At 35.1% G+C, this 16,817-nt stretch overlaps 1 protein-coding gene across 2 annotated transcripts in view; it reads left to right on the top strand.

Annotated features, from left to right (window-relative positions):
- Positions 1-16,817, top strand: part of AHI1 (Abelson helper integration site 1) — an 81,447-nt gene that overhangs the window by 57,148 nt on the left and 7,482 nt on the right. The window contains exons 20-22 of one of the 2 annotated variants that reach the window (XM_069851947.1): positions 5,029-5,094; positions 7,337-7,499; positions 8,934-9,031. In XM_069851947.1, coding sequence (XP_069708048.1) covers positions 5,029-5,094; positions 7,337-7,499; positions 8,934-9,031 — 327 coding nt within the window. Of the gene's footprint in view, positions 1-5,028; positions 5,095-7,336; positions 7,500-8,930; positions 9,032-16,817 lie in introns of both variants that reach the window. The other variant, XM_069851946.1, reaches the window with a different exon arrangement.

Genomic DNA, 16,817 nt, shown 5'->3' with positions numbered 1-16,817 from the left:
AATACTTCACCTTTTTTGTAATAAATGGAATCACAGCTATCCTGTTTGATTCATTGTTTATCTGTTAAATAATGATTGGAAACTTAAAATAATTATATTTGTTACTTTCTTTGTTTCCGTTTTCCTGATCATCATAGTAAAAATCCAACAGAATCTGTAAATGCCGTTAATTCCTACTATGCAGTCGATAAACCAGGATTAAACACAATGCGTATGGAGAGACTAGTGATGGAAGAATGAGTGGTGCTTCTGAATATTGAATGTATGTGTGGCTCTAAGAAACTGGGCCTGTTGTACTGGAGATGTAATCCTCCTGCTCCTGTGGACAGAAAGTCATGTTTTCAGATTCTGTCTTGGTTGCATGCTAACTGTGATTTTTCAGAGACTTGTGAGGAATATACATAAATTAACTTGGATCATTTATAGCTGTTTTACAGTTTGGATTTGGGTTTTGGTTTGGGTTGCTTTCGGGGTTTTTTTGTTAGTTAATGGAATCTGTGAATAGAGCTGTAGAAGGCTCGTAAGATACATGGGATTCACCAAAAAAATTTTGAAAGTACTGGTTTATATTCCAGTTTTGTTAATAGCTAAGCAGTTCTTGTTTTCACATTTTCAGTTTTTTAGACAATGATATGTAGTTTTTAGGAAAAAGTATAAATGCTTCCACTGGGATTTTAATGTTCTACATCTCAGTAAGCTCTGTAAATATTTACAGAATCAACTGTTCTGGAAAATACTAAATAGCAGCTAATTTAAAATATTTTTTGAGGGGGTTAAATTAAGGTTTTGAATTTTTTTATCATTTTTTTCTGTTATAAATGCAGTATTTTGTGTTAAGTGCAGGTGAACTGAGTAATTTATATCAAGAAAGTAGCATATGTACAAATGATTAAATACATGAAGAGGTTTTGAATAATTCAGGAGCTGGAGTCTTTTACATGCTTCTGAATTGATTTTTTTTTATCCCTATAGGCTTTACTGCAGCAGCTGTGTTTGCATTTCTATTTTTTGTTTATACATTGCAGGTTTCAATAAAGTAGCCTAGAACAGTATTGGTTTTTTCCTCTAGGCAGATTATAGATTCCCATGCTCATTAAATATTGAAGGACTATAATCAAATAAGGATTGTAGTAATCTGCAGCTAAAGGAAGCAGCTTTACAGTATTTACAGACATATTAATTGAGACCAAAGAAGAGTACCTTATTTTTAACAATTAATACTTCTAGATTAATTTTAATTTAGCTGTTAATACTGTCATTGTACTTCTGTTTCCTGTAAACTAAATTTGTACATTTAAGTGTCCAGAGCTAGAAGTGTGTTGACAATTAATTGGACCAGAGAACAAGAAAAATATGATTATGCTAACAATATTCAGTTATTTTATGCTATGTCTCAGCTTCTTTAGCATTTCATTTAAAACTTGAATTACTAGGGTAAAGATATTTCATTACATTCTTAGGGAAGGAAAGGATTAAGTAAATTTCTAACCCACAGGTTCATAAGGAAAAACGAAAACAGTGGAGCAACTGTAAAAGCTCCAATTGGTTTTGTAAAATTTTTTAAATGTTTTAAACATTATGTCGCTTTTAAGCAAGTTCTGGAGTTTTTGAGCGCTGTAAGTTCATTTCTTTTCTCTCCTTTACAAAAAAAAAAAAAGCAAACACCAAAACCACCACCAAAAAAACATAAAACAAAAACAACAACAAAACCCCAAAGGGTAGCAATTGCAGAACCTAGGCTGCTACACACTGAGGCACAGATTTACTGAACAGATGAGAAGCTGTAACATTTATTCCCTGTGTCTTTACTGCAGTGTTTGCACAAGTAACACTCCAGTTTCTCTTCCATTCTGGCAGTTAGCAGGTATGGGGAGGTGGAGTGGAGAGAACCAATGGCACTGTGCAGAATCCAAGAAACAAATGTTTGTCCTTGTCACTGAGTCTGTCACTCGAATAGTAAAAGGAAGGAAATTCACTTTGGCCTTGTATGCACATGTACTTGGATTCACCCTGATAATGTGTAGTGTCTACCTAAGATTAATCTTAGAAAAGCTTATTTTCCAAGTGTAGTTATTAAAGAGTTAATGACTAATTAGAAGTGGAACTTAATTTGTATGCTTATTCTTTTACAATGAACAATATGTTTACATATAAGGAAGAAATATATGAAACCACTGATAGTCTTTACATTTTTCCATATATTTTTCTTCAAATTTTGATATTGTGTTTTAAATGTATTTGTTCGGTAGTAGAAATGAAAGGCTAACATGGCTAACATTTTTACAAAAAGGCAGTAATAACGTATCATTTGTTCTTGCTCTGTGCTGCTTCTCCTAAAGGAATGAATGCCCAAGTCCTGTTGACTGCTATACATCTGCATGAGTAAAAGCAAAAGCTCCATTACCACAGCCACTGAGCCTGCTCAATTAAAAAGAAGCCATAAACTTTTTAATTAATGCTATTATTAGGAATTGGTGATGCTTGGTACAACATCCTATTTATCAGTTTACTCTTACTTGCAATGCTCTCTTTTGTATTAATGTCTTCAAAAAATTTTTGTTTGTTTTTGTATTAGAAATGTGAAGGCTGTCTAGATGTTTTAGTTGTGGATAGCCAGCGTGCTATTCCATGGTCTAGAAGTCTCCATCAACTGCTGGCTCTATCTTTTGCTGAGGATGTTCCTAAAAGCTCCTAATAATAGCTTTATTCAACCAAAATCAGTGTGACATGGAGGGTTTTTTCAGCAACGTTTTGTTTCTTGTTTCTCACAGATGGTCTGCCTTCCAAAAAGACCAACTCCTCAGAACTTAGTGATAGCCCTGTGCCTGTTCCAGTGCAAGAAAAGGATTAACTAGTTTCCATCTTGCATTACAGAAAGGAGACATTTATTTTGAATTAAGAATGATTGATTCATACACTTTAGTAGGTCTGTCGCTTTTTTGGAACTCTGAAAATGCGGCTTAATCTTGTAACACAAGATTAAAAAAATATGTTTCTAAACTGAAAGGCCAGTAGCTTTTGCTGGGTGTTGCTTGCAGTGTAACTGATGGTTGGCGTTATTTGAGAAATGACATGGCATGCCAGAGGCAGCTCTGCTGCCCTGGGGTAGCTGTGTCTGTAGTAGACAGCTGTGGCAATTCCCCCGTCCCGCTGGAGGTCGGGTATGTGTGCAGCCCATGACACTCTCTGAGTATTTCTTTAAGAGAAAAATCTTTGAGTTGTTGTTGCCTTAAAAGTTTAATGCAGGGTCTGAGAACATTCAACATAGTCTCAGGATGACTCATGGATTTCAGCCTGTTATTTCCAAACAGCTCACTCTCTTCAAGCTCTTTTTACTTTGAGTATTTGAGAGCGCACAAATACCTCATTAAAAAGAGAGACAGATTGAGACACAATAATGGGGCAACGTGAGTACCTGAACTAGATACCTAAATAATGCTGCTAATAATTCTGATGAATCATTTTTGAGCAACAGGAGGCACTCCCATCCCACAGGCTAAGCACATTGCCTGCACAGTTTTCTTAAGTCTGAGAATGGAAAATGAGAATTAGCTGAAACCTGTAAGGCAGTGCTAACTACTAGTAGACCACTGAACAAGCCACATAACTCTTAACTGCAGCTTTGCTGGTCTTTGTTAAAAATTTGTTTGTCAAATCAGACGGTTACTTTTTTTTTGTCCCTCTTTTATATGTACATAATTATTCGGAACTCTTTACGTGGTAGGCTTAGATGTTCTGGTAGATGGTAAGAACTGAGTTCAATTGTTCATTTTTATACTAGGTTCATCTCTGTGTACTTTGTGTATCTGCTTTGTAACTACTGTGGTGTTAGTGAAACAATCTGGAGACGGAATGGAATCTCTGTGTTCAGGGTGGTCAGCTATTTCTTTCCCATATGGGATAAGCATAGCTAAGTTAGGAAAACAAGGTTGAAGGCAGGGATTTCTTTTCTAGAGAATGTCAAGTATTCTGCTGAGGATTGCAGTAATGATGTGCTTTGGATCACTCAGGAAAAAAAAAAAGCACACAAAAAAACCATTAACAAGAAAACCCTAAAACACAAGAAAATTAAAGGAGCAATACATTTCAGATATAGGTTCTAAAAAAGCAAGAGAAGAGAAAGAAGTTCATGCAAAAGACAGTTAAAGGAGGGGCTGTAAAATACAAAATAGGTGAAGTATGTTGGATAGAAATTCTCAGATTTAAATGTTGTTTATAATGTGGTGCAGTGTGTTATGATTGGAAATGCTGTTTATTTCACGAAGCTTGCATTTGAGTCTTCTGTTTTACTTGCTGTGTAATATTTCTGTCCTACATTGTAGTTTGTATCCTTCCATGCACACAACACCTAGAGGAAACTGGTTTCCCCACTGTGGAACTAGGCCATAGAAAATAATGAAGTAATACCGGCAAAGGACTTCCGTCTCTTCCTTTATTCGAATTTGTTGTTCCTCTGCTAATTTTCATAATTTTTCTGTTTTGAATCTTCTTCCAACTGAAGAATTTTATTGTTTGACAGAAATCAAATTTTGTAGGTACAGGCAGATCCTGGTTATTACATTATATACCCACTATTCCTTTGACTTCATTTGAAATCTGAAGAATAAGCGGTAAAAGTAAAACAATTAGATTTAAATGGAAACTATTGGTTATTAAGACTAAAGTGAAATTCTCCATTACGTGAAAGTGGCATCTTTTGCATACTGGATCACAGGTAAAGTTTAGTGCAACAACTTCTTAAACATCCACTGTAGTGTTTGCAATGCAAAAAAGCTTAGACTGCTACATCATCAGTCCTCTGTCTTCCCTCATGTTCTCTTTAGTGTAGTGGACATACTTAAGAAACTTATTATCTTTTTCTAAACGTCTGCCTAGCCAGTATTACTCAGTTTGCTTAACATCACTTCTGTTTTTCTCTTTTTTTAAAGAAATATTTTATTACAGATAATTCTTACTGTTTTACAGTAGACATGAAAATACAGTTTATCAAAATATTTCATATTAAAATTTTCAAATTATTTCTTCTAGAATGATGACTCCCTGACTGCACTGGGGATGAGAGGAGAAAGCAGTTGTCCACTCGGGCAAGAGACAGTGAGTATTATGTCATATTTGCAGTGTCTTCTATACCTGTTACACTGTATCAGCCCTTCCAAAAGCATGTTCTTTTTTTTTTAGCATGATCCCAAAATATTTTTGCTACCGTAGATACTGTAACTCTTGCAAAGATATTCATAACCAGCATACCCACATTACTGCTGTTTTTATATCACTCTTGAAAATTTGTAAAATTTTGATGAATGTAGATTTTTTTGCTTGAACTTGGACCCAGACAGAAATTAACACATATCTGAATGTCACACCAGAAGATGTTCTAATTCTTTGCGCATAATTGTGAGCAGTTTATGTTCTTCTTGGGTTCCAAGTTCTATTACCTGTATCCCCTTATGCTCATTTTCTGCTTATATGTCTCCAGAGAATATAATGGCAATTCTCAAATTCTGTTTGAATTGTCAGGCTTGCTAAACCAGTTGTATTACAGGATCTGTTGGTATTTTGTTTTTATATTTTTGGGCGACAGACAACGGGGCTTTTCTTGGTTGGTTTGAACTGATTGTTGACAGTGTTTCCATGTTACTGAATTTTTGTAATTTTTTTCAAAAAGCAAAACATTTACACCAGAACTGTCTTACAAAAGACACTGCGAAAAGAAGTATTTGTGGCTCTGCCTTTCATAGTTTTTAATGCTGTGTGTTGGGTTTTTTTACCTTAAGTGGCCTTATGATTTTCATAGTACCATTGCTAAAGAAACCATTGCCACTTAACTGAACTGGGCACTATTTGAGGACCCCTTACTGAACGTGATCATGCCAGCCTCCAGTTCTGTACTGTTTCTCTATGGTGCTCGTCAGTGTGTTTTAGTTTGATTCTATTCTATTGTTTATATTTCTATATTGTCAACAGCACCTATAATTTCTGTATTAGCTTTCCTAATGCAGGGAGGAGGGTTGTGATAAAGGATGATGCTTCATTGTTTAGCATCTTTATGTAAGTTCAGGATTACTGAATGCATGTTTAGATAAATTTCCTTTCTACTGCGAATTGTGCTGATACTAATTCTTTGATGCTGAGCAGCTCACAAATTACCAGATAGAATTTACAATGGTAGAATGATTTCCATCTTTCCCATTCATAACTGATTTAATCTGTTTAATTGGTGACATGGAAGTATGAAAATACAAGTCATACTGCCTATATTTTTACAGACGTAACTCATAAGCGATCTAACTCAAAATAGAAATACAAATATAAATAACGCTGTGTAGTTTTGCAGTCTTAGGATTTAAATGCATGCAAGAGTTATAAAAAGAAGGAATTTTTTTCTCTGAATTCTTACCTTCAAATAACTTCACTGTCTCCTTCCGTCCCTTATAACCTCCTATCACTCCTAATGATCACTGCTCCTGACCTCTTTACTTACAATTTTGTAGAGGAATCTGAGGTGACGTGGTGTAGGGAAGCAGTGTTCTTTGTGTAAAACAGGTCATCATTTTGCTCTTCTCTTATGATGAGGGAAGTGAGCAATTCCCTTATTCTTTCAGTTCACTTATTTTTGATGTTTTCTACTCTGAATTTGTCAGGACAGATTTTTGTTCATAGCACATAGTAATAAGAAATAATACTTGATATTTTCATGTTTGTATTCTATGCATGGTGCTGACCACTATTAGTACTTTTTTCCAGAAAAGTATCGAAAAGTATTTCACTGCCGAATGTGAAATGAAATATAAATGTAATTTAGCAGATATTTATAAAGCTATATATGCAAATATTTGTTTCTAAACAACAGAAAAGGAAAAAGTGGAATGATCAAAGCAAAACTTTGCAGTGACTTTTTTGTACTAAACTTTTCCTTTGGTAAAACGGTCATACTGTTGAAGTATTTGTTCGAACACATATGCTTCATGAGCACACACAGACTGGGATCTGAAGGTGGTGTAACAATTCTGAGAAAGTGAATGTATGAAGTGAGGTTTTTTTTTTTCCTTTTGCTTCACAAGTAAATTGCTTATAAAACTAACAGCTGCTGTTTTGAAGCTAATCTTAGTGAATTGAATGTTCTTAACCATTTCTACAATCCCACAGTCCTTTATCTTGCCTCTCCTGCTGCTTTCCCACCACCCCTGATCCCATTAGCAAAACTTGAGACAGCCTCAGCTTTTACCAAAGTGCAGCTTTGGTTTCAGCTGCTTTTCTGCAAGAGGAAGTGAATGTTGCGCTTTTTTCTCTGTGGCATGGTTGTGATAAAGCTGTGGTGCTCTTATCTCTCTTTTAGGTAGTGGCTCTTTATGACTACACAGCGCATCGATCAGATGAGCTAACCATCCATCGCAGTGACATTATCCAAGTGTTATACAAAGATAATGATAACTGGTGGTTTGGCAGCCTAGCAAATGGACAGCAAGGCTATTTTCCAGCTAATTATGTGGCTGGTGAAAGTAAGTTTACTGCTGTCTTCTTGGTATACCGGTGTGGGTTTAACTGATGGTCCAAGATTTTACCGTGTTGTACTGCTTACTGTTCTGAAGATATGAATTTATGTAGCACACGGATAGTGTAACTATGACTCATTGTCATGCAGAAATTGTATAGAGTTAGCTAACCACTTAGCAAGCTACACCTGACTTAGGAAGGTATCGGCACTTAGTTAAACATTCTAACTTATATAATACCAGCTTAATTATCAGTCAACTGGATTGATTCCTTGGCTCTTCTTATGTATAGCCACCTAGTTCATGCCCTGCCTTAGCAACATTTTAGGACACATCAAAGCATTTCACAGACATCTCAGATTTTTCTTAGGCAATCTCTGTTAGTTCTAACCAGTTATTTGTGTAAACGCTCTTGATTTTACCCATACTGTAATGGAGAATGCTCAGTTCACAAATAAGTGGATTTCAGTATGAAGTTTTAGAAGATTTGTAATAGTTAAATTCTGAGCATTGAACTTCCTACCAGATCCTTGTCATTTAAACAGTTTTGATTAAGCTAAAACAAAAAAGCCTAAATGAATCTGAACAAATAATATAGGAAGCATCCTACTGAGTCAATTGATATAAAGATGCTCAGTTGTCCTGAGAGCTGGTAGTATTCAATTTATGGATATAGCATGTGGTTACATTCTACAAGAAATTTATTTGCCTTCTTAAACTATCAAGCTATCAGTTACACTGGTGTTTAGAAATCTTTCAGCACAACATATCTCAAGATGTTCCCTCATTTTCTAGTTCCTACCTCTGTCTTTCAAGTTAAGTCTAGTGTTTATGCCTCTTCCCAAAAAAAACCCTGGACGCAACACTATACTAACTTGGTTATGGAAATTAAAGTTAGCTTAACTACTGCCCTTCCCCTTTATTGTCCCCTTGCACATCCTGTGCTTTTTCTTCTTCCTTTTTTCCTTGCAAAATAAGTCAGAGAGCAGTTTGTTGGAAGAGTGTACTGCGATGGCCTGTTGTTCTTAACAAAACAAAAATTTTGAAGGCAGTTGTCCAACTGTGCAAAAAAACCCACTAGTATTTAATTTATTTCAGTTGGTGACCTTCATATTACTGCATCACAAGATAGCATTTGTTAAGTATCAGCTACATTGCTGACAGTATGGACTTTGTTCTTAGTCATGTAGATATTTGATTGTTTTTATTTTATCTAATTGCCTATACGCATTAATCTGAGTTTACTAATATAAAGAAAAGTTAACGGGCAAATTTTGATAGATTTTTATTTAAAAATCGGCTTCAAAAATTGCTCTCTTTTTTAGTTCACATCCCGTTATTGGGTACCTCATAATGTCATGGTAGTTCACATAAAATAGATACTTTCATAATTCTTTCATGGCTCTCACAATGGTGAATTATGAATTCTGCTTTCAGAAGAATATGAAGAACAACCTTCAGGATTAGTACCAGATTCTACTCCTCTCCTACCCGGAGGACTAACAGAAGCAGAGGAAGGCTCTCCAGCACTACATAAGGTAATAAATTGAGAAGGAAGGATTCTCTAAGTAGTGGTGGAGTATGCCCTTTGTATGCCAGGTGGACTGCCAGGATTTACCATCCTTTTGGAAAAATATCTTATGTGTAGACCTCATTGCAGGCAAGCAAGTATATTTTCAACAAACACCCAAAGTTTGTTTCATGTGGAACCAGCTGTTCCATCATGTAGCAGTTGAATAGTCTTCCTACTCCTTCACCGTTGTTATGAGAAACGAAACTCCCATTGACTGCAAGGTTGACGGAAGTATTTCTCACAGCTACCTCATGTTAATAATGGTTTAAGAAGCAACATAGACCTGTCAAAACCTGACATACTTTCAGGCACTTGACTGTCATTTTTGGAATATGCACTGCCCACAAATTCTGCCTTTTTTCCACCATGAAATCTCCTTTTCTATCAGGTTGCGTAGGAAAAAGATGTGATGTTTTTCTCTCAAGAGTTTTTCAGTCTGTGTAATAATACCCTAATTAAATATATACCATGTAATCATAAAGCCTTATTACCAGACCATGAGATATTCTGCATCTAAACATGCTTACTTGTAAATGGATGTTTCTGTTTAAAAGCTGATGATGATTCTCTGATTTGAATGACTCCACCCATCCTGTATATTGCTCCAAAGGGTGAACTACAGAAACTTCCTAGTTTGGAGGAGCAAAAGAATAGCAGGCTTTTGTCTTGATTATATCTAATATCTCTCCACTCCAACCGAATACTTATATTGGGTTGCAATTGCATGTGGTATTATATTGTTGTTTGCACCTCATATACTACATTGTACACAGAAACATTCCTGTTTCTGTGATTTTAGTTAGCAGTCAGAATACAGTGCGTACAGAAGAACGAAGAAATAACAGCCAGTTTTTAGTCAAGGAAGTAAAAATTAGCATTTGATTTTTATTGTATTTGTTTCAGATCCTTGGAGATGCTGCTATGTGCAGTGCAGGCCGAATTACTCTCACTTCTCCAGGCAGAGATTAGAAATTTTACGTAGCTTATATTCCCATTCTGTGAAATAAGACTGATGGTTGTCTTAAAAAATGGGATACTTCGTAGGCAAAAATGGCTAATAGAAATTAGTTTGATAACTGTTAAAATTTTTTTAGACTATTTTATTCCAAAATGTTTGTGCCTTCTAAATCCTTCTAAAGGGCACTTCCGACAGCTATTCTCTTACTCAAGTTGTACTAACATAGCTATTTGAAAAGTTACTTTTCTTCAGGTTTATTTCAAATTACTTGACTTTTCCATCTACTTTTCTAGAATTAAATCTAATATTTTGCATCCAATTTGCAAGAACAAAATGTGCGCCGTGTTGCTTAATTACAATTTTTTTTCTGATGATTTATCTAATCTTTGCTATCATAATGTATATTGCAATGTTCAGGGTTAAAACACTCCAAGCTACTTCTATCAACTTTTTCTGTGTAGCTTTTGTTTTCCACAGGTGAATAGAGAGAGTTAGTATTAAATAAGTTATTGAGTATGGATTTCTCATTGGCAGCACTGTTGAAGCCAACTGCTATGATTGATGTTGCTAACACTTACAACCAGTACTTATTGTTCAACTTTGTGAGACATATAAGTGATCAAAACTAATCAAATGTTATTTTCTCAAATGTCTGATTGACATAACTTTCTAACAATACTTTTTGTATTATTGGTAGCACTTTTTTAGTAACATGTGATTTTAATAATATTTCATCCAAATATACTTTAATTCTACTGACACTTTGAATTAAAAAGGCTACATTTTTGATAATTACTTGGAGTTTGCAGTAGTCTGTATAGTACTTACAGATATTCAAAAGGCACAAGGAATGAAGTGTACTGTAACAATCCAAAACCGGTTGCTTTCTATCCTGCATAGCATCCAAGGGCCCTACAAAATGTTAGAAAGTCCAGAAAAAAGTAATGTAGCCCTGGAGAAAATGGTATAAGAGTGTACTTACCAGATTAAACTAGCAAAGACTGAGCAGTGAAGAGAGTGTATGAAAAAAGTACATGAGATAGAGTGAATTGGATGCATTCTTTTTCAATTTTTTCTCCTCCCTCCCCTCAGCTTAATACTGGTAGAAGGAAGTTTTTGTTTATACCATGGTTAGTTAACCTGGTGAACCTAGCTGCTACAAGACATTATTAAACACTCGGGATCAATTTTTTTAATAACACATTTTAGACTGAGGTAATGCTTGGGATTCCAAAAGCATTTAAATGACTGGGAAACTCAAATCTGGCTGCTTGCTGGGGTTTTTTCATTTAAAGTTATATTAGTACCATATAAATCACCAAGAAGATAGCAAGTTGAATCGAATGATAAATCAAATCTCTATGTAAGACTTGCAGTGCCTTGAAGTGTAATGGTTTTACAAAAGCTGCAGAGGGCTGCATAGAAGAAACAAGTTGTCATTCATCTGTTTATCATAATGAAGGAAAGTTCTACAGTGCTTTGACTTTAGGCAATACCACATATTTCTGAGACAAAACTACTAAGAGGACCACTGAGGGGGCTGATCGGTTATGGCAGTTTCTGTGTTGCAGCAGTGACACAGCAACTTTTCTTCCTATTAATTTCATATTTTTTTCAGTATAAGAGTGGATGAAAGGAAATGCCAGTTTCTTTACGTGGGAGAGATATGAAAAATCATTATTCTGTAATACCCTATGATTTTTTTCCCCTTGGCAGAAAATAAAGCTTTTTTTTTTTAATACAAAAGAATGTATAGAATAGTTAAGTTGTTGCTTAAGTCATTACCACAAGCAGGAAAATATAACTGAATATTTTGGTTGCATTTGATTTTTGGCCACAAGCATGTTTTCCTTAATACCTAATTATATCCAGGTTTGCTATATCTATTTTTCTTTCTAGGTTTTTTTTGAGGAATATGTAAATATTTAACTCTGTTAAGACTGCAAAAGCACAATAACTATGAAAATCATCATAGCAGTTACTTGTGAGATTTTGCTACCATATGAGCACTTACAATGTAGAATAGCACTATGGTTTTAATTACTGAGACTAAGATAGTCTAATTAAAAATGTATTTCCAACTGCAGATATTATAAATGCATATCTAGCTAATTGTCAGAATTTTATGTTGACTGAATAAAATGGAATCATTAACATTAGAAGAGGCTGTAATATTCAAGATCCAATATTAATCTTTGCAAATAATAATAAAAAAAGTTGTAGTTCAAAGAACCTGCTTTCAAAATGCTTTCTACCATAGCTTTGCATTCATAACAAAATAATTTTATGCAAACCTTGTTTTCCTGCCTTATGAGTTACTTAACTCCTGAGCCACAAAATTAGGTCATAATCATCTTTAATTACAACATACATCTAAACTGCCAATAGAAATTTCATGAAGTAAGTTCTCACTGCACTGATGAAGAATCCCAAGAAATGGATATGGATGTGTCATCTGGCGCTACAGTAAGCGTGCTGTTTTCAGGCTTCTTAAGATGAAGGCAGAAAAGACAGGAATTCAGATAAGGTTCTATTAGAAACCAGAATTTGGATTTTGCAGAATTTTAGCAAATTAGAAATGTTCAATTGCCTATAAAATCTTCTGAATATGTTTTATAATGAAAAATGGCCTTCCACTCACTACATAAAATGCATCTAATTAGCTTCTGAATGTTAAGTACTCAATTCCACATTATGTGAGAATATTAGGAAGTAGTAATACACAAAAACAAAACAGTAATTTAAAAATTCCATCAGAAGTGTAAGAAAATACTCTTTCTAGCATATCTATCTTTGAAAAATTATGTTAAAGTATAAAATAATGATCATAGGCATGAAAAGTTTCACCTTCAAGAGTTACATCATTAATTTACAATTTGGATAACCCACCCAGAGATCATCGAAGCTTGATTCCATGTGTATTTAAGCAAAGTTTGGGATTATCACTGTTCGTGTAAATAATTAGTGTTCTCATTCTTCTTCCCGTAGAGTAGGTTGTTGTCACATATTCTGAGTACTTAGCCTAGTGTGTCTGAAACTAACCTGCTGCTTTTCCCCTGGGCTTGAGCTCTTTTGATGTGGGTGGTTTTGTGGATGCAAAATTTATTTATTAGGTGTAAAAATTTAAAAACATAGCAAACTTGCTCAGAAATATTTACCAAAATACTAGCTAGAAATCTTTTTATTAGTTACAGTAAAAGTTTTATTTTATAGTTTGTGCTGTTTCTATTTTCCCCTTTAATAGTGTCTTTCTTCAGGTTACTAGGAAACACTTCAGTGACTGATTACCTTTTATGAAGAGGAGGGACTAAGAAGATATGCTAATTCTAATGAGGGAAATATTAAAGAGTTAATAAAATGTAACTCTTGTAGTGAATAAAGCTGAAGACTTTCAGCACATCATCAAGTGTGTTCATTCTGAAGGTTCAGAGAGGTTGCAGACCCACAAAAATATGATATTAAGCTGAATTGGAATGTATTATAGTGCAGCTTATAATTCTGGGCTTCGATTGTCCCTAATATGATTACAGAACTCTCTTTCTAAAGGCATTGGCATCTGGGCTTAAAGAAACATCTTTAGATTCAGTCTGCAGAGCTGCTTCCACATGAGCTGTTGAATAGGCATTATAAAATAGATAGATCTTTGCAAATCCTACTTTTGAAGTAGTAATTACTTTAATTATTCTTGAAGAAATCCTTCTTCCAAAGGAAAAGTTACTATGGTACCGTCTGTGATTAGTGGACTGTTTTCCTTAAATGTTAGCCATCTTTAACATATTTCAGCTTTTTAGTTCTATAGTTTCCTATTCTTAGGTATTCTGTTTTCCCTTTAAAATGCAGTTTGTACTGTTCAAGTTGAATTACTCGCTCTTAAGCATATTTTGTGCTACTTTATATATAAGCTGGTAGCTCTTTCTTTCTCAACTTCAAAAATACCTCTGTGGCTCCTAACGCATTCTGTCTCAAAAAATGTTTACGCCTGTGTCTATAATATTATTTGGGTTATAGAAAGAAAATATATCTGGTGTATAAGCGAATTAATATATATTGGGGAAAGAAAAAAAAGATGAAATGGCATCCATAGTTATTTGCTGTAAGTGACTGGTCTGTTGAAAGGTAGAAAGAATCAGTCTGATACACGGAGCTGGTCAAGCAGAACCAAAAATACTACTGAAGGATGTTTATATTAGGTAACTCAGGAGCTAGCTAACTTCTCTCTTTCTCATTGTTTTCTCCTCGGGTCCTCATAGCCTCTTTCTCAACAGGATTGAATTATTTTTATGCAAATTTTAATGCAAAGCTGTAACCACAGATAAATTCCCAGAGGCCAAGTCTTCAAGAAAGCAGCTGTTCTAAACCATACAGCTGAAGTACTTTGTCTCCACTCTTCCTCCTCAATCTTTTTTGTCATCCTTCAAATAGTCGTCTAGTTGATTCAATTTCTGACATGCAGTATTTGTCAGTGCAAAGCCATGACTACAGTTTTCACCCACCAGATTTCCTGCTGATCTCTCCTAGCCTTGAACAGGCCCAGGATGTTGTATTTTTGAAGACTAGGCAGTGCAAAGTCATCTCTGCCTCTGGCTGTAGTGTTCATGGATGGGGAAGCTAGTGAATGGTGGCTTAGTCCTAAACACCAGTGTTTTAGCTGGTATTTATGGGAAAGGTAGAAATCCATGTCAATGTTTGTGTCTCTTTACATAGCCCAGTTCTGCTAGATACTCACAAGTACACTAATGCTGTTATACCATATTATAACCCTGTGTCTATCTAATTTAGATAGGTGGCTTCTTTAAAAGAAACTAGGGCAGGGGTTAGCGATTTTAAGTTAATTGCATTTTAAATAGGAAGGTCATGGCAAAAGAAATCTGTGTAACTCCACTGGCAAAGCTCCCTGCTGGCTGTTCATTTGATAGGGAAGTTGTGGAGGGATACAGAATAGCAGGAAAGAAAAAGATCTTGTAGTGTCACCGCATTTTTTCAAGCTTGACTACTTAGAAATGTTTTGACAGGAGGTATCAACATAGAATCATAGAATAGTCTGGGCTGGAAGGGACCTTAAATATCATCTAGTTCCAACCCCCCTGCCATGGGCAGGAATATGCTGCTAGATCAGGCTGCCCAAGGCCCCATCCAACCTGGCCTTGAACACCTCCAGTGGCATGATTCTGGGGAATTAAGGACATTGCTATAAATCTTTTATCCATGGACTATGTTATAGAAAACAAAATACAAACTTTATACCGAGTATAACATCTTAAAGATGAGTCTGAAAAGACACGGAGACATGTTCATTCTTGTTGTCTGTGATCCAGTGAATCTTTAATTAGATCAAATTCTGCATAAACAGCTTCAATTGGGATAGTTCCTCTGTGCAGACGAGGGTAAGCACATTTGCTGTCATTACTTGAATCACCTAAATAGATGGCCTGCACCCCTCCTTTCTGTCCGTCTTCCTCTTAGTCTTTCAGAGTACTTCTGCTGACTGTTGCTCTTAGAGACAGCCCTGCACAGGCTAGAGTAAAGCACTACCAGAGATGTAGGCTTGGGATGAGACTTGGTCCCCAGTATCTCCTTTAGATTCCTTCTGCTTCAGATCCTGCAAGGAAGTGTGTCCTGGTACATATGATTGTTTCCACAAATTCCACAGGGAGGATTTAGGGCTTGATTCACAGCTGTAGATTCTACGGCAGGGATCAGGAACTTAAATGCTTTTAAGTATTCAGCCTTTAATTGTTTTGCTTTGGCTGCTAAGACAATAAGTATCAAAAAATTGAGGTCAAATGAGCTGTAAAGCAAGCAAGTCTTCTAGAAAATAGAAGTATATATTTTATTACAATTTTTATTTTCATAAGTAAACAAAGCAAAAGAAATTCAGAAGATCTAAGCTTCTGCAGTTTATATAAACTTTCAAAGAATGGAGAATTAAAATCTGGCAACAAAATTGAATGTTAGTGGCACTATACGAAGTGTTTCAAACAGATTAGTTAAGCAGCTTAATTTAACAAATATACTTTTACACATAAAACAAGGATAATTTTCTGTGTTTTGTTATCTATAAGTATTAAAAAGTTTAGTCTGTCTTTTATAAGATCAGTCAGTCTTCTGTAGTGGCACTACGGGAATTCTATCAGGCTGTGCTTTGGAAAAGTCCATATTTGGTTATGGTATTAATACAGCATAGAAGTTCTGTTGTATTTACTAAAAAAGAAGGGTAAGAAAATGTATTTCAATATCCTTTACATAAGATTTTCAGAAAAAGATTTTGTTTTGACTGCAAGTGAAGTGAATTCATGATTGTGTATGGCAAGGAACTGCAAGATTGTGAATGCTGATGGAAGTATTAATTACTTAGAGTCGTTCTCTTTACAGCACTCTTGTATTTTCACATCGGTGGCATGATATTTCCTTCTTTTGTGTTTACTTTTACCATTGACTTAGTCTCAAGTTTATTACTGTATTAACAGGGGTTATGTGTATGAAGTAGAGGATTTTTCTTCCTAGTCCCACCAGTGCTACATTGTTAAATTCTAATAAGCTAAATTTTGTTTAACCTAATTCAACAATTTGTGTTATTTCACTAGGCTCGTACTAATGACTAATGTTTGAACATGGTTGTTGTGGGCAGTATGCTTGTATGAACTGAATTAGTCATTGAGAGCTTGATCTTGTTTCTTCCAAGTCAGCAGAAAAATAAGATTAAACTAATAAAAGAGTACTAGGGAGCCAGACCAAGACAAAAATGTCCAAATTTTATTCAACTACTAATACTGACTAGTTGTTTTTTAATTAA

The sequence above is a fragment of the Phaenicophaeus curvirostris genome, chromosome 2 (assembly GCF_032191515.1).
Source record: "Phaenicophaeus curvirostris isolate KB17595 chromosome 2, BPBGC_Pcur_1.0, whole genome shotgun sequence".
NCBI classification, from domain to species: domain Eukaryota; kingdom Metazoa; phylum Chordata; class Aves; order Cuculiformes; family Cuculidae; genus Phaenicophaeus; species Phaenicophaeus curvirostris.
This window is presented reverse-complemented; position numbering and strand designations above follow the sequence as displayed.